At 39.2% G+C, this 25706-nt stretch overlaps 1 protein-coding gene across 1 annotated transcript; it reads left to right on the top strand.

Moving 5' to 3' along the window:
• The first annotated feature begins 3100 nt into the window (after positions 1-3100).
• On the top strand, positions 3101-25706 carry naa25 (N-alpha-acetyltransferase 25, NatB auxiliary subunit). The gene is made up of 24 exons (XM_052116927.1): positions 3101-3197; positions 6561-6646; positions 7189-7327; positions 9303-9421; positions 9567-9641; positions 10651-10758; positions 10840-10918; positions 11393-11504; positions 12354-12443; positions 14459-14631; positions 14708-14820; positions 17923-18130; positions 18355-18444; positions 18524-18704; positions 18856-18955; positions 19041-19192; positions 20541-20666; positions 20773-21016; positions 21780-21909; positions 22052-22117; positions 23272-23369; positions 23455-23565; positions 23675-23821; positions 23915-25706. Exons 1-24 carry the CDS (start codon positions 3140-3142, stop codon positions 24035-24037), a joined length of 2928 nt encoding a protein of 975 aa, XP_051972887.1. The 5' UTR covers positions 3101-3139; the 3' UTR covers positions 24038-25706.

Here is a 25706-nt window from a genome sequence, read left to right as displayed (position 1 = left end):
TATGAGGTACTTTAATATTTCTATAAATCTTTGGTACTAATTCAAAATCGAGCAAGTTAAATACACTCTATATAAAATTATTATATTACACATTTACTGTTATGCATTTATGAGGATTAAATGTACAAGTTTCAGATCGAAAATATACAGTATTGTATGTGATATTGACAGACAAGATAGATGGGTGGACGGACAGATAGATGGGTGGACGGACAGATAGATGGGTGGACGGATGGATGGATGGTTGGACCGATGGATGGTTGGATGGACAGAGACGGATGGGTGGAAGGACAGATGGATGGATGGGTGGACGGACAGATGGATGGGTGGACGGACAGATGGATGGATGGGTGGACGGACAGATGGATGGATGGTTGGACAGACAGATGGGTGGACGGACGGACGGATGGATGGATGATTGGACAGACGGATGGATGGGTGGACGGACAGATGGATGGATGTTTAGACAGATAGATGGATGGGTGGACGGACAGGTAGATGAGTGGACAGACAGATAGGTGGACGGACAGACAAATCCCTTTATTGTCACTCAACCAGATACGCAAGTGCAACAGTGGGTGAAAATCTTGGGTGCAGTTCTGAGCAACATAGCAGTATGACAATTACAATAAACATCTGTTACACAACACAATATACGCCTAATAATAAACAGTTACACCAAATAAGAAGACCCCATGCAATCAGTGGAAATAAATATGAAGTGTTGTGTTGGCATTCAGCTGTCCGTTGATAGTCAGTTGCCAGTGTGTTATTAAGAGAAGTATAAAATGTGAGTCCAGTCTGAGGCAAATAAAGTGCAGTGCTGATATATGTAGAGGTTGTGGTCCTGACACCAGCGTGTCAGAGTGAGCACCTCCTCTCTGTAGGCTGTTTCATCATTGTCAGTGATCAGACCTACCACCGTCGTATCGTCAGCAAACATAATGATGGAACTGAAGCTATGTTGCCACAGGTGAGGGCTGAGAACACAGCCCTGCGGGGCTCCAGAGTAGATTGATAGATGATAGATAGCTAGAAGGATGAATGGATGGATGGATGGACTAGATAGATAAATAGATGGATGGAGACAGATAGATGAATGGACTATACAGTGGCAAGAAAAAGTATGTGAACCCAGCCAAGATGACTCAAAGGGCACACCACAGAATGCTCAATGAGGTTAAAAAAAAGATTGATAGATGAAGACTTCACAGGCACTAGTTAACATCTCTTTTCATGAGTCTACTATACAGAAAACATTAAACATGGCAGGACACCAAGAAGGAAGCTGCTGCTTTCCAACAAAAACATTGCTGTGTTCCTGAAGTTTGCCAAAGACCACCTTGACACACCACAACTCTACTGGGAAGATGTTTTGTGGACTGATGAAACTAAGGTTGAATTGTTAGGGAAGAACACGCAGCACTACGTATGGCATAAAAAGGGCACCACATACCAACATGAAAACATCATACCGACAGTGAAGTACAGATGAGGGAGCATCATGATTTGGAGCCTGGACCACTTCCCATCATCGAGGGAAAAAAATATTTTAGAAGTTTATCAAGATATCCTACAGGATAATGTCAGGATAGCTGTGCACCAGCTGAAACTCAGTAGAAGTTGGGTGATGCAGCAGGAAAATTATCCTAAACGTTGAAGTATATCCACTACAGAACGGCTTCAAAAAAATAAAATCTGAGCTGAAGCAGTTCTGTAAGGAAGAAGGTCCAAAATTCCTTCTGAACATTGTGCAGGTCTTATCTGCAGCTACCGGAAATGCTTGGTTGATGTTGCTGCTGCCAAAAGAGGATCGTCCAGTTTTTTTAATTCAAGAGTTCACTTATTTTTTCACAGCACTGTGAATATTTAATATTTAACTTAAGAGCACTGTGTTTGTCTATAGTTAAGATTAAAAGATTCAACTTTATTGTCATTGTGCAGAGTACAGGTACAGAGCAATGAAATGCAGGTGTTTTCGCATATCCCAACTAAGCCGGGGTGAGAGCATAGGGTCAGCCATGAAACAGCGCCCCTGGAGCAGACAGGGTCAAGGGCCTTGCTCAAGGGCCCAACAGTGGTATCTTGGCAGAGCTGGGGCTTGAACCCCTGACCTTTTGGTCAGTAACGTAGAGCCTTAACCGCTGAGCCACCACTGGCAGAAAACCAGCTAATTCCAAAGGGTTCACATACTTTCTCTTGCCACTGTACATGGATGGATGGATGGAGGAACAGATATACTGGACAGATAGAGTGATGGATGGATGGAAAGACAAGATAGATGGATGGATGGATGGATGGATGAACTGACAGACCGGGTAAATAGATGATGGATGGATGGATGTACGAAAGGAAGGACAGAGAGACAGAAAGGATAGATGGATGGATGTATGGATGGGCAGACAAAATGGATGAATGGACGGACGGACAGACAGGATAGATAGATGATGGATGGGTGGGTGGGTGGACGGACGGACAAGATAGATGGATTGATGGATGGACAGACAAACAGACAAGATTGATGGATGGATGATTGAAAGGAAGGACAGAGAGACAGAAAGGATGGATGTATGGATGGGCAGACAAGATGGATGAATGGACGGACGGACAGACAGGATAGATAGATGATGGATGGGTGGGTGGGTGGACGGACGGACAAGATAGATGGATGGATGGATGGACAGACAAACAGACAAGATTGATGGATGGATGATTGAAAGGAAGGACAGAGAGACAGAAAGGATAGATAGATAGATGGATGGATGGGCAGACAAGATGGATGATGGATGGATGAATGAACGGACAGACAGGATAGATAGATGATAGATGGGTGGGTGGATGGACAGACAAGATGGATGGATGGATGAATGAATGGACGGACAGACAGACAGGATATATAGATGGATTGACGGACGAACAGACAGACAAGGTAGATAGATAGTCATGGAATTTTTTATTTTTAATACTAACATGCTACATGTCCAAAAAACATACCATAATATATCAACACATATATGTATTTTACAGTGACAGTAAATGGCATGCATGACTTTAGTGTGCATGTCATCAGGTTGTTTAAAAGTCTTTCCGGAGTGCTCGCTCTGCGCATGCGCATCTAATAATCCTGCTCACCTCCATCATGGCGGCGAGGGGCCATGTGCAAGACCCCAACGACAGGCGACTGCGACCTATTTACGGTGAGATTTATACCACACTGCGGAGCTTACATACATGTAACGGACCCGGTTAGTGCTGTGGAACCGGGATGTGCGGTATAGAGGTTATTATACGGGCTGCAGGAGCTTTTGAGAGCCGGTGAGGCCTGTAGAGGTGAAGCCGCGGCGTCGGTTCGGCTGCGGTGCAGGATGACAGTGCGTCCTAATCCCGTCATTCTCTCATGCTTCTACCGGTGGGATGAATCCTGCTCTTATGCCATTTAAACGTTTAAACACTAACGTTCCGTGTTAATCTCATATGATCTGACCGGCTCATTGACTGACTGAGATGTCAGAGATTAACTACGAAAATATAAACAAAATTATTGCATTTATGCATTAATTTGCCACAATTACTTTGAAGAATTTTGTATAGAGACACTCGGATGGTTAATTTACACCCCTAGTGGTTTTCTGTGAATGCTCTTTAAACTAGTATAATCGTCTAAAGGTGGTTTATATGCCTCTTTGTCTATATTATAAATTGAGCTGTCTTTACTTTTGAATATTGTGTTCAAACATGTGCAGAAAATGCCTTACAAATGACTTAAAACCTTGAAATTAAATTGGTACCAAAATATAGCCTTGGAGAGCACCTCTTAGTAGTAGTGTTCTGGCATCGATGTTTAAACTATTCCGTTTATGTGAATCTTATCGTATGTATGTAAATGTATTTGCATGTTGTAAATATCACTTTCAATTGGAGTGTACAGCAGATCCATTTTGATATCTGGTAATACACTTAAAATAGGTAGTGTTGCAGCTCTTGTGCAGGGCTGTCATGTTTTGAAAGTAACTAGTGCTATTATACTGTCAGTCAAGTCTGATATCTAGACATCTAGGTGGCAGATAAGATATATAATACGATTTAATATAATCAAATGATTTACACAAAATTGCTGAATTTAAGTAAACATGTAGGCTATGTAAATAGGTCAATAAACTTGTTTCTGGTGCTTTGACAATGGGCATAGATACTGAGAGCTATTCTTTCATATAAAGTACAAATCTACTGTCTGGCCCGGTTAATTTTGGCATCCAGCTGTCATGAGAAATTGTCCTGTGTCCTTTTAGCAGAGACTCATGGGAAGGGAGGGGGCAGGCGTTGAGAGAACGTTCTCACACAGTCATAGAGCATGTTTGAGTGATGCAATTCTGCATTGTGTGATGAAACTATTATATTCACCCTCATGGTTGACAAGTACAAGTTGCCTAGGCTGCCTAATTTTAAAGCATTGCATTTTACACTTCTTTAGCGTTTCATTTTTTGCTTAGTCCACTAACAAAGTTTCTGAAAGGGTAATTTTGAGTAGAAAATGAACTTCAAACTTCACAAAACAAGAAGTTCCTAACATATCAATGAAATCAACAATAAAAACAGTGTAAATAAACCTGCAAGCTCATTAATTATTCTAGCCTGGTGAATGCTAGGATTACCAGCTTCGAAAAGTTATTATAGTTCATATTTAATTTACCCATGAGATTTACTAAAATAAGCAAATTAATATGACAATATTTTCTACTTAAGGATTGGTACATAATGATGCATTGTAAAGATAACAAACAATCATGAATATTAATCTAGAGCATACATTTTTACATTTGAATTGAGTACAAATGTAGAATTTACTTAATATTTTCTAGTTCACATTAACTTATTCAATGTAAAGAAGTACTAAAATGGATAGTTCACAAATTTTGTCATTGTTTACTCACCCCTGTGTTGTTATAACTCTATATGCCTTTCTTTTTCTTAACGCAAAGGTAGAAATTGTGAGAATTTTGTGCTTGGTGATGTCATTCAATGGCAGTTTATGACCACTACTTCAAGTTTCAAAAGAAAGCAAAAGTATAAATCAGAAGTCTTATAAATTATTCCACGAGGCTCATGATTGCTATGAAAGCATACGATAAAGTTTGGTGCCAAACAAACTAAATTCTAATGTATTAGTGAAATTCTTGACCGACCGTTGATCTCCTGTGCGCATTCATGAGTCTGTACGTGCACCTTAGAGCTCCTTGCAGGAGAGCAACAGTAGTTACGCAGCATGCATTAGATGGGGCGTTCAAGCTGAAACTTGTTTTATTTTACTTCAACAGGACCACCAGCGATATTAACAACAGAAAACACAACATAGCTGCACAAAAACTGGAGAACAGAACATGTCTGAAGAGTTTGTAGTGGAAGAATAGATGCATTTCTATGCCCAGCCTTATTTGTTTGAACCGGAGTCCTCAATCAAACAGCGTGATGGGGCTGAAAGTAGCTACCCATACCACAGCTCCCTATATGCATATTATATAGTCTGCGTAGGGCACCATCCGTAGGGCACCGGTTGTCGCATGGTATACTTTATAGCAGACAGGGTTTCCCTGCACAATGCCAAATATAGAAACCAAGCAGACAGAATGTCTCATTGTTCATCGCAGCTGCTTAGGACATAGAAATGCTCACTTTTATTGCATGTTGTTTGGCGTCTGGTTAGGACACTGTGACTGAAGCTACCTTCAGCACATCACACTGTTTGATGATAGACTTCGGTTCAAACTAATAAGGCTGGGCATAGAAATGCATCTAATCTTTCATTACAAACTTTTCAGACATGTGTTGTCAGTTCTGCTCTCTGGTTTGTGTGCAGCTATGTTGTGTTTTCTGTTGTTAATATCGCTGGTGGTCCTGTTGAAGCAAAACAAAACAAGTTTCAGCTTGAACGCCCCATGTGCACAACTACTGTTCATCTCGAATAACGGTCAGTGAACATTATCACTAAATAATGCATTAGATATTGGATTGTTTACACTAAACCTTATCGTATGCTTTCATAACAATCATGGAATCATTTATTACATTCTGAATTATACTTTTGTGTTCTTATGAGGCTTGAACAGGTGGTCATAATTGTATGTACATATTGTACTGTTATTGTATGACATCACAGAACACAACATTTATTCACAATTTCTCCCTTTGGGTTAAGAAAAAGAAGGAAAGTCATATTGGGTTATAACAACACAGGGGTGAGTACATCATTTTTATAAAATGTTTGGGTGAACTATCCCTTTAATCTTTTCTGCCATATTTTATTCAGTCTACAGGCTCTTTGATCTTGCCATGAAAATTGCCTTTGATGCTGATATGACATAAAAAAATGAATAATATATAAATAAATCCACTAATGATTTAGTCAAGTTTTCTTGCACCAAAAGCAGTCATCATTTTATGCCCTATTTCCATCAATACTGCTGATGCTTACAATTAAACAAACAGGTAAAGGTTAAATAGGCTATTTATCTCGATTGGATCATCTTGATGGAAATGTTGCTAACATATATCTGTTTTACCAGATTACCTGGACAATGGCAATAACAAGATGGCAATCCAGCAGGCCGACAAACTGCTCAAGAAGCACAAAGATCTTCACTGCGCAAAGGTGTGTAGCTTTATTTGAATATTTGGTCATCATTAACTACTTCATGTTGTTCTAAACCTGTATGCCTGTATTTGTAGAGCAAAAAAGGAAATGGTTTTTCTTTTATTGTTTGGAAAATATAAAAATAGGTCCATAAAAGTTACATTCTGTCATCTTTTTATCATCTTTTGTGTTCAGTGGAAGGAATAAAGCCATTGGTTTGAAACTAAATTTGTCAGGTACATTATCCCTTTAAGATGGCACTCCGGCACACCACATCATCTAGAAAAACTGGTTGTTTTTTTTTATTAGCAAATGCATTCTGGTCAGCTCTGGCTCTGGTTGGTTCCACTGTTACTCTCATTGTAAAAGCAATTGTCACCAAACATCAGCTGAAACCAATGCTGTAACTTGCATGATGCTGTGGACTGTGGAAAAACCTTTTTGTTTATGAAAGAAACAAATATGATCAATTTGACCTTCAAGATTGATGAATTAGCTTTGGAGTCTCTATCCACACATTAATCGAGCTGCTGGTGTCACACTGTGCTCTGTTTCTGTAGGTCCTGAAGGCTATTGGTCTGCAGCGCACAGGCAGACAGGATGAAGCGTTCACGCTGGCACAGGAAGTGGCCATTCTAGAGCCAACAGACGACAATTCCCTTCAGGCACTGACCATCCTGTACAGGGAAATGCACCGGCGTGAGTTAAAAAACTTAACTAAAATAAAGTTTGCTAATGCTAATGTCCTAAGAGGAGCTGGCACCTTGCCCTATCCAGTCACAAGAGGGCCGAAACGTTTAGTCTACATTATCGACAACGTCGACAAGAACATTTTTGTTGTCGAATAGTCGTTTGATTTCATTTAACACAACATGAGATCTTTTGAAACGCTAATGATGACGTGGGAGAGCAGCACTTCAGCTCGCACTTGATTGAGGAGAGGAAGAAAGAACAAATCACAGTCCAGACACACTCCAAACTTGTACGTGGTGTTCTGCTTGAGCAAAACTTGCCTGTCAGAGCGTAAAAAAGGAAATGCTGCGCTTTTATATTCTGTATTTAATGCATCCTTTATTAAAGTTCAAATGATAAGGAAGCAGGCTCTATTAATAAGCACAAACTCTGAAACTGCCATTTGTCCGTGCGGTCAGAGACGCTTATATGAGTTTCCTGAAAAACTCTCATCACTGGCGCACGCTCGCTGAAGCTAGATTGTGTTTATAGTGATTGCTCGTGACATAGTGAATTATAACATGAGTGTCACGTGTGTATCTTATGCTGAAGAAAATCAGCGATACGCAGCTCTATAAAGGAGAAAGAGTTTGTTTTTTGTGAGTTAAAGATGGATTGAAATCAAGTGAACGAAAAGGTGAGAGGGTGCAGACTTCGCCCATTATACAATGCAAAAAAAAAAGTGGTTTGTTTTCCAATATAAATATCAAAACTCCTTATGTACATTTACTTTAGCAGCTGTACGGGAGAAGAAAAAATGATTATCGGAGAATTTTGAATATAATATTTAATTAATTTTAATATTTAAATATTCAAAAATAACGAAAAATCCTTAAAACAAGATACATTCACCCGAGAAGCAACATTTAAGATATTTAGACATGTTTTTAGAGCATTTATGTTGAATATGAGTATATTTTGTTCTTTACAGCACTGACAGAAGTATGAACAAGTAAAAAAATACACTTTTATTTAAGATACATTCTCTTAAAGCAAGTCTAAATATCATATATGATGCTTCTCAAGTAAATGTGTCTTGTTAAGGATTTTTAGACAATTTAGAATGGAAAACAAGACAAAAACACTTAATAACAATAGGATTTTTTGCAGTGAAATTTGTAATTAAGCAATAAAAATCCAAGTAGTTTTCCCCTTTAATTCAGTGAATGTCATTTAGAGGCATTTTTAAAAGATGATTTTGTCCTTTTTATTGTTAGTAAGCACGTTTAATACAACCTTATAAGTCAGGCACAAGCTGAATAATCAAACGATTAATCATTGCAATAATCGCCCGAATAGTTTGATTAGAATAATCGTTAGTTGCAGCTCTAGTCACAACGTAACAAATTTGGAGTGTCAGGGAATTGATTTGTACTCATTGAATGTGAAAATGCTACAAAATACAACCAACTCAAATTCACAGTGCATCATGGGATTGACGTTCTTCACCAGAGATTCTCCTATTAAACACGATTTTTAAAACTGAAAGTTGAATTAACATGGACTGATGGCGATTATACCATCGATTAACAACCTATGAGCTCACGTGTCATGGAGTGGTGGTGGTGGCGGCGTAGTGGGCTTAAGCACATAACTTGTAATCAGAAGGTCGCTGGTTTGATCCCCACAGCCACCACCATTGTGTCCTTGAGCAAGGCACTTAACTCCAGGTTGCTCCGGGGGGATTGTCCCTGTAATAATTGCACTGTAAGTCGCTTTGGATAAAAGCATCTGCCAAATGCATAAATGTAAATGTAAAAGGTTTTTATGTTATCCTTAATGAATGGCATTTTTACTTCCGAAACCAAACGGTTGCCCTCTAAATCCAGATTTGTGGAGCAGGATTTTAGACCTGCATGCAATTTTCATATTTATGTTTGTGCTTTGATATCTTGTGTCATTTTTTGCTGTTTAATTCTGTACGTTTGCGTTCTTTCTTTAGCTGAGTTAGTGACCAAGCTGTATGAAGCGGCAGTCCGGAAGGTCCCGACAAGCGAGGAGTATCACTCCCACCTCTTTATGGCCTACGCTCGTGTCGGAGAATACAAGAAAATGCAACAGGTTCTGTTTACATCTCTACTGCATCTCTCTGTGTTTGTAACTGGTCTGAAATAACTTCAATAATTGCATTATTTTGTAAATGTTTTTGTTGAAAGATTAGTTTCGACCGTATTTGAGATTTTGATGTTTGCATTTTCTTTCGCAGGCTGGAATGGCACTGTATAAAATTGTTCCCAAAAATCCCTATTATTTCTGGTCTGTTATGAGCTTAGTGATGCAGGTATGAAAATGTTTTGTCTCTAAGTAATCATGTTGTTGTAACAGATTTTTGAAAAGCAGTTTTAGTATTTCCTACAAGAAAATGTATTTAATGACTTTAAAAAAATGTGGTTCTCACTCTCGGTGTGACGAGTTGTGCGTAGATGCCATGGAGAATAGCGTGAAGCCTCTATATGCACGCACTATGTCTCCGTGGTAACGCGCTCAACAAACCACGTGATCTGATGCATGGATTGACGGTCTCAGACACAGAGGCAACTGAGATTCGTCCTCCGGCACCTGGATTGAGGCGAGTCACTACGCCACCACGAGGACCTGGAGCGCATTGGGAATTCCAAATTGGGGAGAGAAAAAACTAGAATCAGTCTGAGCTGTGTCTGATTTAATCTGACTGTTTTAATTGACTCACTCGAAAAATACCATGAAATGTAAAGGCCAAAGCATACGCTACACAAGTATGTGAACCCAAATGTTTCTATCTATGCAAGCTCGATTTCGTGCGTAGTTGTGATCCAAAATTCGTTGCCTTGTCATAGTTGCCACAAGGGGCGCTGTAGCGTACATTAGTGTTAATTGTCCCATTTTACGGTGAGTTTTCTCTTTCAAGTCAACTACTGTCATGGCAGAGCAACAGTTTGAAGAGAATATTGCTGAGCATATCAGTTCAAATCAATACATTTATAGCAACTTACTTGAATAATAACACATCTATTTTAATGGCACAGATGTTTGAAGGTAACTCTAGCGCCCCCTTGAGTACTTGCTGCCACATTAATGCATGTTAAGCATGTTCAACCAGACCGCACTTTGGCAATGCGACGGCCAAGCACTCATATCTATGGTCACGTACTTTCATAGTGAATTTCGGACCCTACAGATAATACAATCATTACAAAAGTGCCAACATCGGCTTCCACCAGAATTATCACTGATGAATTGTGCATCCGCAACACATACAATATCATCAGCTTGCACGTTTCTGCACTTCAACCTGTTGCTTTATGTGTCAGGCCATCTCAGCACAAGACGAGAAGCTCTCTCAGACCATGTTCCTGCCATTAGCCGAGCGCATGGTGGAGAAAATGGTGAAAGAGGAGAAGATTGAGGCAGAGGCGGAGGTATGTGGGTGTGTTATTGATAACCTGTTTCCAATTCCAGTCAAAGAAAGAATATGACATGTTTTCCATTGTCTGTTCCAGGTGCAGCTGTATTTTATGATCCTGGAGCGTTTGGGGAAGTATGTGGAGGCACTAGAGGTGGTGCAGGGGCCACTTGGAGGTGAGGAGGATCAACCCTTAAATGCATGGGTGTTTTGACAAATACTATTACATACTCGTGTTTTTAGAGACCTGGCAAGTATTTCACAAACGGATCTTCAAAATGCCCAGATAGTGTCAAAGTGGCAACATTTTCAAGACTGTAAGAAAATAATAGAATGGAACATATTCTGATATATTTTGATGTTTCATTTTTCATATAACAGAGAGATGAAGCAACATAACACATAAGCTACACTAGCGACACTATACCTAAGGCCACATAGGCAGTGAAAAATAAATTCGCCAATTATTATATAATAGTCTATTTTTTTTTTAATCTAAACTGGTAAAACCCAACTCCTGCTCTGCTTGTATCCCGCTGAATGTTCTGTTTCACTCAAAAACACCTTATAGTATGGGGGTAAAATGGTGATTTTGAAGGCCGATGCATGTTGATTTCAATGGCGGTCATCTTTGCGTTTTGCTCCCTCAGAGAAGCTGACCAGTGAACTTCAGAGTCGTGAGAACAAATGCATGATGTTGTACCGTCGTCTTGAGCACTGGCCCGAGTGCAACGCTCTCTCCTGCAAACTGCTCCTGAAAAAGTCAGTCCACTACTGATCTCAGACCACTTTCTTTTTGTTTAGAATTTTTAAATGATAGCTTGTACCTAAAACTGATTTAAATAAAAGAAGACATTATTTTAATTAAGGTTTAATAGCAACATTACAAATTAAACAAATTTAATGTATTCAAATGCTCCAGTGCAATACAATATGTATACACTAGGGGGGAGCATAATACAAGTATATGTAAACACCTTAAAGGGACAGTTCACCCAAAAATGATAATTCTCTGATAGTTTACTCACCCTCAGATGTGTTTGACTTTCTTTCATCTGCAGAACACAAATTAAGATTTTTACAAGAATATCTCAGTTCTCTTGGTCCATACAAAGCAAGTTCAAAGGGCTCCAAAAAGCATATAAAGGTAGAATAAAAGTAATCCAGAAGACTCAAGTGGTTTAATCCACGTATTTGAAGAGATCATATTGGTTTTGGGTGAGAACAGACCAAAATGTATCTCCTTTTCACAGTACATCTTGCCATTGCAGTCTCTAGACACGATTACACTTTCACTTCCAAAACCAATCAGATCGCTTCTGAAGACATGGATTTAACCACTGGTTATGCTGCCTTTATGTGCTTTTTGGAGCTTTGATGTTTTGGAAAACATTCAACTTGCATTGTATGGACCTACAGAGCTGAAATATTATTTTTAAATGAAAGAAAGTCAAACACATCTGGGATGGCATTAGAGTGAGTAAATGATGAGAGAATTAACATTTTTGGGTGAACTGTCCCTTTAATTTGCAAGAGTTTATAGAGTAATGAAGTTATTTATGTAAGATGTCAATCAGTAGGTGATCTCGTTATCTTTGTTTATCTCTGCAGCCCCGATGACTGGCAATTCTACTTGATGTATTTTGACTCTTTGTTTCACCTGATCAATCAGAGCTGGATGCCCTCACAGGAAGGAGCACAGTAAGTGAAATAAGGAAATGGAGACTATTTCATGCACATAAATATTTAACTGGAAAGAATTGTTTCAGTCAAATATATATATATGTGTGCGTGCGTGTGCGTGTGTGTGTGTGTATAAATGGGTTCCAAAGGATAACTTAAATAGGAAAAAAAAAAACCATTTTTTTTTTTGGATGTACATTATGGCCTGGGAATGCCTCGGGGTCCCCCAGTCAGAGCTGGTTAATGTGGCTCGGGATAGGGAAGTTTGGGCCCCCTGCTGGAGCAGCAGCCCCCGCAACCCAACTTCGGATAAGCGGTTGAAGATGGATGGATGGATTATTTACAAGATTTAAAAAATAAATAATAACAAAATGAATTTTTACGTCAAATTTGATTTTTGGGAGGCTCTGTAGCACGTGCCTTTTCACCTACAGTCACAAAAACTTTGTACACATATAGATCTCATCAAGATGGACAACTTTCACCTCATCATAGGCTCCGCCCAACAGGAAGTCTGCCATGTTGCTCTGGAATTTGAAATACTTTGATATTTAAAATGGTGTTTCCATGGCAAGGAGATAAATTAATGCCGAAAAATGAAAAAGAGGAAGTGCTAATTTTTTCGGCATGCATTGTGCGATTTAGATCAAATTTAGATTTATGTTTGGTATTGGGGGCTTATCACATAGATATGACTATTGTGCAGCACGATCATAGCGCCACCAACAGGGAGCAGGAAGTGTGGAACATTTTACAGACTATGGGATAGCACTCATATTTTTATCTGAACTGCTTCCAATTTTGTTATAATAATGTCAAGAAAGTACACTTTTAAAATGAAGGGATTTTCGATAACTACTGTTGCCATGGTAACACATTAAACACTATTATTCCTTTATATGTATATTCATATGTTTGTGATGTACTTGGCATGCTTGAATTTTTATGATCTTTTGCACACACCAGAATCGTCGGCCATTAGGGCTGGGCAAAGGTTCATTCAGTGAATTCAGTTGGCATGTAGAGGGGGCTCTGTAGTGCCAAATAGAAAATGGCCATGTTCAGGGAACTCTGTAGCACATACCTACAGTCACCAAACTTTGTACATATTGTATGTAGATCTCATCAAGCCAGCCAACTTTCACACCACAGACATTAGCTCCGCCCAACAGGAAGTCAGCCATTTTGGATTGTTTGAAAAGGGAATGGCTCTGGAATTTGAAATACTCCTCATAGGGAATTCATCTGGCACCAAATGTCATGCCAAAACATTGAAGATGCTGAATTGTGAATGGATTTTTGACGTCTCAAATGGTGTCTCCACGGCGACTCGAAAAATGAACGAAAAAACAGGAAGAAAGAATTGTCTCATATCTTTTGCGTGCATCGTGTTATTTACTTAAAAATAGACCGGTATGTTAGGACTTGAGGGCTGATCACATTGATGTATCTACTGTGGGTCACGGTCATAGTGCCACCAACTGGCAGCAGGAAGTGTTGCCCTTACAACAGTCTTTGAAAACAGTTTAGTTACATTTACACAAATCGCTTTAAAGTTTTTGATGCATTGTTTTACTAAAGCCGCCTGGAGGAAATGGGCCTGTGGTGCTTGGGCCCGTTGATTGCTGCTTGCAGCTATATTTATTATTATTATTTAAGAGTTAATATACTGCCTTCAGTGTGTAAAAGGATCAAATAAAATTTAAAACGATATGCAGTAGGCATTCAAATAGTAGTATGCAACATTGTTGTGACCTGACCTCATTATATTGCATGTATAATTCAACGAATGGCATCCAGTTATCATCTCTGAAAATCTAAAATACTTTTTAAAAATTTAAGGCAGTGTGAGTCTACTAGAGATGCTGTAAAAAATTATTCATGTCACTTATGTTTTAGTCATCTCATTAGATGATGGAAGATAAAGTGGAGAGTATTGGATTGTGGGATACAGTATTCCTCACAGTGTGCTTTGATTATAATCTATATGATGACTGTCTGTACTCGATATATTCTGTTGTTCTGTATTGTAGTTCTGCAGAAGGGGAGGTGCACTCCTCCGTGGCCCAGGCCATCAGTTTCATAGTGGATCGCTTGAACACAGAGGAGGCGAAAGAGTCCAAACATCTGAGAGGACCCTATCTGGCCCGTTTGGAGCTTATTAAACGCCTCCGAGAACACAACTGTCCTGAAGCACCGCAGCTAGGTACAGGATCAGTCGAGATTTGTTTAACACATGTTTGTTATATGTTTCTGATGTGTGTTTACCTGTCGTGATGCAGGTGAACCTCTGGAGCTCATGTTTCAGTTTTTCGTGAAGTTTGGAGACAAGCCGTGTTGCATCACAGACCTGAAGATCTTTGTGGATCTTTTGACTCCTAACCAACATGTGCAGGCAAGTGGAAGAATATAGAAGAAGCCCACTTTAAAAAAAAAAAACACATCTATGGTCTCAAAAACAGTAAATTCCAAACATTAGTAACCGCTACAAGTTATACAAATCTACAATAAAACAAAGGAGGAGATAACAGCGTTTCACCAGATGCAGAACATTGTAAACTGTCAAATAAATGCAGCAATTTTGGTGTCGAAATTAAAGCTCCAGGTGAAGTTGAAATAAATGGGATAGAAATATATAACTTTTGTTTAAGACATTTCTAATTCTCAAAATAATGATAGTTCCGTATTATATTGTAATAATAAACTTGACTGGGTCCCACAGTAATAATTGAGTATTATGCAATATTCATCTGGGCTCCAAAAACAAGTGAAATAGTTAAGCACACCTTGTTCATTTAAAAAATGTTTTAGTAAAAATGTCTGAAGGGAAATAATACTTAAGCTACTATGTGTCATTGTATATGGAATATAAATATAAAAGTGCACATTAACAGGGTTCCCACGCATCCTGGGAAACCTGAAATTTTGCATTGGAGTTTTCCAGTCATGGAAAATGAGAAAAATAAAACTAGTTAAAACTAAATTTGGAAAACTAGTTTGGAAGTCATAAAAATGGCATTAGCTAGCTGTATAAAATGCGGAATGTCTCGGAATTTGATACATTTGGGACAAAAAAGAATGTTTGAATGCACAAATCAAATTAAAATTGCAATATGTCCTAGTGTGATTTTTAAACTGCAAAAAAAATAAAAATATGATCTGCATGTGCTGTAGGCTTTAAAATGAACGTGTACAGATTTCTGGAAAAACATAACCATTCAATAACCATAATGTACATTATGTTTTTGTTTAAATATTACACCAGTTGGGCAAATAAATGTCCTGGAAAATTGTGCCTTCCAAAGAGTGGGAACCCTGATTAATGAAAATAAATAAATCTCATTCTCCCTTGTGTTTATTAAGTGAAAAACTGTTGGGAAACATGCCTTTAAATATTTTTAATTAGATTTGTATTCAATGCTTTTCAAATATTGAATCTAATTGGCTACAATGGCTGTTTGGTTAAAATTATGGTTCCTTACTTTTGAGCCATTTCAGAGCAAATACTTAATTATCGAGATATACTGTATATCGAATATCATCAATAGGCTGAAAATATCGAGAGATATTATTTTTAAAGCCATATCGCCCAGCCTTAATCCAGATAGATCCCTTCTATAGATCGAAAATTCACCCTGTGGGCCTTTGTTTTTATTTTAATGTTTTTTTAACATTATTTATGGGGGCGGTGGGGTTGTACAAAACTGATATTCCTGACTTAGAACTGTCTGTTGGTAATTGTTGGCTCTTCCATCATTCCATTCCAACAGATTTTTGGATGCATTTTGTTAGGGATGTCCCGGTCCTGATCGCAAGTATCGGATCGGAGCAAATATGGTCATCTTTTAACTGATCGGGGATCGGCAGTCAGCCCGGTCACCTTACTCCGATCATTTACGTCAGCTGAGCACAATTTGCTGCAGAACGTGAACTCATTAGTAACTTAGCATTAGCAACCCCATGGCTAAAATATCAGCCGTGTGAAAATATTTTAAACTAGAGATCGAAAACTGTCCAACATCCATGCGATCGTTTCTTGAGGTGAATAGAGCTGCGTTCAATACGACCAATTTGATACGACATCTTAAAACTAAGCATGCAACAGAATACAGCGAGTTCACTCAAACAACATAGGAAAAGGCTGCTGCGCCGAAGCAACAAACACTGGACAAAACTTTTAAAAGGAAGGAAAAATATCCTCGAGAGAGCGAAAAGGCCAAAAAGATTACAGAGAAAGTGGTTGAATTCATAGCTTTGGACAACCAGCCCATCTCTGCGGTAGAGAATGCAGGTTTTTGCCGTCTTTTGGAGCTTTTGGATCCACGCTATGCCCAGCCGTTTCGACACTACATTTCAGACACCGCCTTACCAGAGCTGTACAGTAAGGTTCGTTACAACATACGAGGTGATTTAAAACATAATGTGACATTTGGAGCTCTGAAGTTTGCCCCATGGCATTGCACAGCCTCTCTGCACACTGGATTGATTCCTCCACTTTCGAGTTTAAGCGTGCAGTATTGCATGCACACCAGTTTCGTGGGTCTCATACAGCCGAGCATGTAAAACAGGCCATTGAGGAGATTGTTTACTTGAGTTATTTTTGTAAACAAAACAAAAAAACAGTCTGCAGCTCTATTATCTAGGCAAATACAAGTATCGGATCGGGACTCGGTATCGGCAGATATTTAATATTTAAATTGGGGGCCAAAAAAGCTGATTGGGACATCTCTACATTTTGTGCTATATTTTGCAGTACAGTGTGTGAATTACTGGAGTATGTTTCTGTTTTAATCAGAGACTGACGGATATTCTCATAGAACTCGGCATGAATAGTTTGGTGTGAAAGTTATTGACAATTTTCATCTTTTTTTTTTTTTTACCATTTGAATGGAAGAAATTGGAACTTCTAATATAAGCGGGTGTAAAACAGGAAGTTCCGCCTTGCAAGTAAAAGAGCCAATTACCTTTTTGATAGAGACGTTGCCTGAACAATAGTGTTTTTTTGCTCGAGCTAAAAAAAAGAGCATTTTATGATACCATTGTTGTCAGAGTTTACTGCTGATTTTAAATGTTATTTGGTCTTTCTTCATTAAAGTAGATAGGAGCTATACTTGTTGTATCCATAGAAAATAACTACCTGGGAGTGTTCCCAAGAGGGCCGCTGAGTGGACTGACTTTCCTTGAAAGGGACTACTTTGGTATAATACAACAGTTTTATCAATAGTTAAATCTCTTATACCTTTAAAAATGTTTGCATAACAGATGTAGTAAACAGTTGAGACTTTGATGCATTTGAATTCAATCTGAAGCATAAACCATTAAGACAAACCCCCATTCAGAGATGTCTAGTTTCGTATAGCCAGACTTTTGACTCTAGGCATAAAGTTTGGTCCGTTTGCAGCTTATTTTGACCAAGAACAGGCCACTTACATAGACGATCTGAGCAACATGTTTCATATTGTACTCTCCAACACTAACTCTGGTGTATCTGTCTCAGTTTATAAACAGGCTGATGGAGGCCGTGCCACTGGGCGCTCCAGGAGAGGATGGCGTCGCTCTGCCAGCAGACACGCGGGCTCTTCAGAGACACCTCTGCGTGACCCAGCTCAGTCGCTGTCTGGGGTTACAGCACGCTCCAAACAGGGAGGGCAAACTGGACGTCATCAAAGAGCTTAAGGCACATTACCACCATGGCTTACAGTTCGGTAAGCACAGAACTTGATAATTCCTGTTCATAAATTAGAGCAACCCAGGACACCCTAGCAACAACCAACAAAACCCTAGCAATATGTCGGTCACTTTTGACTGCTCAAAATGCAAAAAATGTAGTGTTCCATGATAACTTCAGTTTAAAATGTTTAAATTCAAGTGTAATATTCAGTTTTTAAGGTGGTGTTTTTATTTTGTGGTGTTTCTCGTTGTGTCGTAGGAAAGTCGTGTTTAAAAACGGAGTTACAGTACTCGGATATGTACTGTCTGATGGCAGCGCATGTCTATATAGACCTGTGGACTGAGACAGGTAAGCAAGCTCCATTGTGGGATCATTTAAAACGATCAAAGTTGTAGTTATTGATCAAGTTCTGTGTTTTGTCTTGTAGGTGATCAGAATGTGTTATGGCAGAGTCTGGGGATGTTAGAAGAAGGTCTCGCTCATAGTCCCTCTAACGCTCAATTCAAACTGCTGCTTTTGCTCCTGTACTGCCGTCTGGGGGCGTTCGAGCCTGTGGTAGATCTTTACTCCAGTCTGGACGCCAAACACGTCCAGCACGACACCATAGGGTAAGAAACTACAATAGAACTGGACAAACCGTTCAAAAAACCCACTGAGAATTGTTTGATTACATTTGGCAGCATTTATTCTTATGCTAAAATATCAGCAGTGTGAAAATATGTGAAATGTAACATTTACTGTGGTTTTGTCTTTGCACAGGTATATATTGACCCGCTATGCAGAGTCTTTGGGCCAGTTTGCTGCTGCTTCCCAGTCTTGTAACTTCTCCCTCAGGTTTTTTCACTCCAACCAGAAAGATGTATGTTGTTTTTCTGTTTATTTGCTCTATATTTTCTGTGCAGAAGTTAAAAACCCATGTCTGAACTCTGGTTTTGCTCCCGCAGACCTCAGAATACATTATTCAAGCTTATAAGTATGGTGCTTTTGAGAAAATCCCCGAGTTCATCGCCTTCAGGAACCGACTCAATCATTCGCTGCACTTCGCCCAGGTGCGCACGGAGAGGATGCTGCTCGACCTCCTCCTGGAAGCAGACATGTTAGTTCTTCTGTCTGACACAACATCATACAGCTTATGAGACGTTCAGGCGGAACACGTCCTAGCACCAGAAAATCTAGACGCAGTGCAACGACTTTTAGACATCGCAGGGCTCTTGAGATGCTTTTGTAACCCTTTAAGCTCTGAAGGTGTTTTTAAAGAGTTCCTGTTTCAGTGGCATACCCAAAATTAAAGGCTTATAAAAAAAATAAAAAATAAGCAAACAAAAAAACAAGGAAGGTCAAGTGTTTGGTAACATTTGAAAGAAAACTTTTATTGAAAAATTTATGAAATTGATTGATAAATTCTGAGACTGTCATCCAAAGAAACTGCTGAAGAAATCTCCATGCAAATAAAACATAATAATTGTACATAAGAACTAAATACATATCATTGATTAAAGGTATGCTCTCGCTTCAAAGCATGCAGGCATGAGTAACGAGTTCTCATTCAGTTCCATTCTGTGTCATTTGAGTCATCATTGAGTCTGTGTCATGTACTTGGCGCCATCTCCTGGTGGCCATATGTAATTAGAGTGAACGATCCTCTCTGCCCATATTTGGATGACTTCCACTTGTGGTTACAGTGAACTAAATCCTAATACGATTGGTTCCATAGTGTTCCATTGTACTGGACAATGTACTACACCTTAGTGTGAATTTTCTAATGATCTTTGAATCCGATTACCTTGTGTGTGATCTCGTTTTAAAGATAATCGCCCCTTCTAAATAATGAAATTATATTTTATATTCAATTTTTTTCTTTCGTGAAGATATTAGTGAAAATACGGCATACAAGCAACACCTGTTTACATGTAACATGTATGTCAAAGACATGTACTTAGCTAATACTCCATGTATTTTTGGATGTGAGTAAAAGAAATAGGCTGGTTGTATTTTACACTTTGAGAGCTTTCCAACGACATATGACACATAGCTATTTGAACAGTTTGATGTTTTTACCGATTACAAAAACATGAGCATTGCAAAATTATTATTAAATTATCAAAATGGAACACTTCTGATTTGTCTACAAATTTCAAAACACTTGTTCAGATTTGCTCATATTGCCTACATGCATTGGAAAGTAGAGCTTCTAAGCTTTAAAACAATACCTATTTTGTGTTGGTCAAGACTAGTTATTAATATTTTGAGAATTTGTTTTTTCTTGTGGGCCTACTGGCGAGCCCATCCAAGCTTAAACGGTTAAAATGTAAACTTCTCTTAAACGGTAAAAGACATCCATTTAGTGAATATTTACCTATTACAAGATGGGTGGGGTTCCAATTATTTTGAGGGTTCTTTTTGAGACTTACTGTTTGGTGTTATTGATTTATTTTCCCCCATAGATCTTCTACTTTGGAGGAGAGCGTTAAAGCAATGTCTCTGTGTCCGGAAGAGGATGACGTCCCGTGGGACAACTTAAGGGACAACCGAGACCTGACTGTCCTCGTCAGCTGGAACCCTAAAGAATGGTACTCTTAGACGCCCCAACTGAACACCTTAAGTTTTATAATCCACTTGTTTTTATATCTTGTTTTTGGCAATACTGCTCTGAATAATGTGTGTGTGTGTTTGTAGGCAGTTGAATGAGGAACACCAGCAGCGCTCTGTCGAGGACGAGACCTTATGGCTGAAGTTGCGATCGCTCACCCTACGTCTGATTGGCTGCATCTCGGCATTGAGTCACCCACCCACGCCTCGTAACTCAGAAAAGACGACTGAGAATGGAATTTCCACCAAACCGTCGACTCTACAGTCGCTGCTGTCCCAACTAGAGAACACACTAAACCAGGCCGTACAGTTTACGGAAAAACACGGACAGGTCAGAACTGTTAGAGACCGGAGTTTAGCAAATGCAATTAAAGGGGTCATGACGTGCCTTTTTTATTATTTGAATATGATCCTTAAGGTTCACTTATAATATTAGTAAAGTTTTTTGCACAAAAAAACAGTCATATATTTGTAAAACATGATTATAAATCATTTTTTCACCCTCATTTTGACCCTCTGTCAGAAATGCTCTATACTTGCTCTATATCTCACCGCTCACAGCTGCAGGGTGGGGCTACGGAAGTGATTAAAGATAACGTAGGCGATGATATGTTGTTGTGGAGGCGATCACAATGTGTAGGAAGTGGAGAACGTGTCATTTGGCAGCTTGGTTTCAGCAAATGCTCTTTTTGCAGTGAGAAAGTTGGAGTTCTGAAAAGTACAGTGTGTCTTTATAGTGCAATGACCTCTTATATGTCAAAAGATCAAGTACAATTAGATTCCTCATGTCATGACCCCTTTGAAGTGTTCTGTTGCTTGTAATTGGCGGCGTCACCTTGCACTGTGTCCTAAGAGGCCAACGTGATAAGTCACATATTCCGTGTTAATTTGAGTTTTTGTTCTAATCCGTAATGACTCGACTAGCGAGATCAGACATTGCACTGAGTAGCTCCACCCATGATGAAACCAACAACAGTTTATTAACATCACATGTGTTCTGATTGGCTGAGATTTTTCTGACTTTGCACATTGCACAATGTTTTCTCTGAGAAAGTGGTCGGGTCTGGTTAGGAGCTGTTGTGTGTTGTTCACAGCATCAGTACCCGTTTCTGGGTCCTGTCCAGTCTCGGTTGACTCAGGCTCTGTCCAGTGGTTGCTGTCAGTGTCAGCTATCCTCTCTACAACTTCCTCTTCACCTCCAGGAGCTCGAGACTGCCGGTTTAGGTTTGTTACATCAGAACTTGTTTGATCATGCTTGAGACGCCTTTTTGCAGTTCACTGCAGTGGTCCTGCAGTGTGACCACTTCATTTCTGAAACGCAATACAATAATTCTTAATTGTTCTCAATTGTTTGTTATGCTTTCAGATGAATCAGCGGAGCTTCAGACACAAATCTCAAATCTTTTCAAGTCTTTAACAGTACAACTTCAAGGTACATCACAGACTAATTCTACACTGTTGTGCAATTAATCCTAAATCCATTTTAATAGTGTCAGAAACTCAGGACTCGGGGCACAAATGCCAACGAAAGTGACGAAATGCACCAGAAATCTAAATCAGGGGGTAACTAATATATTTCTTAATATTCCATTCTAAGCCTAGGTATGCATATTAGTGAATTACATTTTATATTTTATTTTTAACCCTTTAAGCTCAGATGTATCCAAAAAAAATACAGTCTTGACCAACACAAAATAGGTATCGTTTTAAAGCTTAGAAGATCTACTTTACAATACATGCAGACATTATGACCAAAACTGAACAAGTGCTTTGAAATATGCAGACAAATCAGAAGTTTTCCATTTTGGTATAAATATAAATAATTGCACTGTATATGTGTAAAGGGATTTAGAACCGGCTGGACATTATAAATAATATTTTTATGAAAAACTTAAACAAAAGACAAACACACACTTGACAGTCAGCTGCCAGTAAACGATCACTCTCTCTCCTGCACCACCTTCCGCTGTTGGCTTTTATCCCTCTCGGAGGCTTGATTAGCCTCATAAGGAACCGGGTGTGCAGAATCACTACCCCGCCCTCTGCCCTGCCACATTCCTCCCTCGTTCTCTCATGACGTACACCCCCCCACCCCTTCTTTCCCTGGGGAGGGGTGTACCTTCCGCCCCGTCTACCTGGATGAGGGAGGGGACAAGGGGAGGGAAACCAAAATAATAAAAATAGGGGAGGATACTTCCTGTAACAGTGTAGTACCACCACCTGGCCCCACCCTCCGCCCTGTCCCAACATGTTATTGTATTCAGTAAAAACATGAAACTCATCAAACAGCCATGTGTCATATGTTGTTTGAAAGTGTAGAATACAACCAGCATATTTTAAATAATTGCCCCATGATGAAAATGTTTATTTCTGACACTGATCCGTACTGCTGTTATGGTCACATTATTTCTTTGAAAATGATTCCTATGTACTTTACTAATAAATGTCTCTGGTTATATTAGGTAGGATTTACCAGTGCACATTATTCTAAAGAATTGTATTTGTATTCACATTAGATAAGTTAAATGTGTCGTGTGAGTGGTGTTTGATGTTGTCTTTAACTACGTGTTTCGTGTGCTTCTCCAGACATGTTGGAAAAGTGTAAAGGTGACCTGTTTGAAGTTAAAGATGGTCAAAACATGACACAGCCCTCCCTAATAGAAAACCTAGTCTACTTTGTTGAAGTGAGTATCTCACCATCACTAAAATAAAGAGAAATGGCTCTTTTCTGAAACTAAAATAAATAACTTTTTCACATGTTTGTTGCAGACCATTAGTATCGTCCTGTGGGTGTGTAATTACTGCGGTAGTGTTCTCCGACCCCTAAAGTCCAGCTTACAAAAGAAGAAGAAAAAGAAAAAAGACTCCAGCATAGTTACGGTAATGCATCGATTGCTGGCGGTTTTATTGACACTCTTTCCCAAGCCGATATTCATTATGAGTTGGGTTTAAAGGAATGTGGGTCAGTCTTGTTTATGTTACCACACAGCCGGTGGTGCTGACAGGATTCCAGGAGTTCAATGGCAGCTTGCAGAGTCTCCTCAGCCAGTCCGTAGAGCTCATAAAGGGACAGGAAACCAGCCTGATTACACTTAAGCTGGAAGCCCTTAATCTGGACGGACAAACCCAGACTGAGGTGAGTGACATCAGGACTTGGACAGTCCTGTTTTGTCCACTTTGAAATTTTAATAAATGCAATAATATTTGTATGTTATGTATTTTTATTCAGGCGGAGGCGACCTTCACGAAGAACGCGATCGATAAGGTGCAGAGCAGCTACCTGCGTTCACTGCAGGAGATCGGGGAACTGTTGAAGAAGCGAGTGGACACGTTCAAATCCTTCAAAATCTGAGAGCTCCATCAATCCACCAACCAATCCAGTCCCTGACCTGCACAGCTCCATGTGGCGGCGTCCTCTGTCCCTAACACGTCCTTATGTCTTTCTGTCTCTGTACGAACGCAAAGTCTGTGAACTCATTAAGTCGAGCTTACCGGACTCTCCCTTGTCTTACCTTCTTTACCTTTTATTTATGTCTCATTACTCGCATACAGATACAGGCACACTGTAAAGTTCAACAACGGCTTCAGCACAAATGTGTACGGTGCTCCAAGCAGCACTTTTAAGTGGAAAAATAAACTTCATATCCCTAGAAAAACTACATAGGCGAACGAACAAGCAGTTTTAGGAGTACTGCTATAAATTATTGTACATAGTGTGAAGATAAAGATCAACAAGAACTCCTTGATGAATTAAAGTGAACTGCTTTTTTCCTTGTCGATGTCTTGCGTTATTGTCTCAATGTTACTTCCCAGCCGTAGACCACACGAAAGCACCCGACACTCCAAAGTGAGACCCCTATCGGTGCCACTGCGTATCTGAAGTAGCCAACTTCGATCCAACTTCCATGCTGACACTTTCCGCAATGTGTTTACGTAGCTATTCGCGATGCTCTAGCTCGACGTTAGATGTGTTGCGTACATTTTTGGGAAAACGCATGATGGTGATCAGGGCGGGGTGATGTAACAATCCTATAAACGATTTGTTAAGACGCTTTCGTCAGTATATTTGTTCCCAAATCAGCTAATGTTTGGTGCTTATATTACGATATTGTTTGTATGTTACAAATGACATTCGAAATGAAGCTTTGTTCTGACAAAGCATTGGATTTGTCATCAGATACAACAGTGTAACAGCATTGACTGCTACATGAAAGACGCCATTGTCTATGGGACATGCCGAGGGTTTAAATTGATATGCGTTAAGGTTCAAAGATCAAATTTGAAATGTATTTAATGCTTAAATATACAAATGAATTGTTTGGTCAAAAGTTGTTTGAATGGTTTACGTTTGAACTCATAAAACTTGCACTGATTGTCCCTTAAATTGTGAGGTTATATTATTATTATTGATACCAAAAACATCAAAATTAGCCTTGCATTAGCACCACATAAGCATGGTAGAGAGGTTTTTATAAGACTGAATTGTTGATGTCTAACGGAAAGTGCAACTGTTTACAACGTTTTCGAACACGAATCATGTTTATAGTAATATCGGCGTGTTAAACGGTGTGCAGCAATCTATGAGCTTTCACTGCTTTATATCTGGGGGGTAGATGCTTTTCTCTTTTGTCAAGCTTTTTATTATTTTAATTAAAGAAGAGGATCGAGGACCGCTTGTGCAATGAACGCTTCATCTGTTGCTCCGGCCTCTGGAATGTCCAATATTTCCGAACTGAAGGGCTCATACTACATTCTAACGGTCACAAACAACGAGGATGACAACATTTCTAAAACCGAGGAGATCATTTGGAGATGTCAAGAGGTGGTTGGAAATGCGTCGGCTGTTTATTTCTTTTGTTTGGGAAATTGATTGAAAACAAAGACACTGGAATGTGAAAAGGATTTTTTTTTTTTTTTTTTTTTAAATAAAATGTAAATGTTCCACTTGTCGTGTCCACATTTGCTTTCTTATTTTATTTATTTTAATTTTGTGTTCACGTAGTTTAGCATTAGAAATGAGT

The sequence above is a fragment of the Xyrauchen texanus genome, chromosome 44 (assembly GCF_025860055.1).
Source record: "Xyrauchen texanus isolate HMW12.3.18 chromosome 44, RBS_HiC_50CHRs, whole genome shotgun sequence".
NCBI classification, from domain to species: domain Eukaryota; kingdom Metazoa; phylum Chordata; class Actinopteri; order Cypriniformes; family Catostomidae; genus Xyrauchen; species Xyrauchen texanus.
The sequence above is the reverse complement of the archived record's forward strand: the minus strand, read 5'-3'. Positions and strand labels throughout refer to the sequence as shown.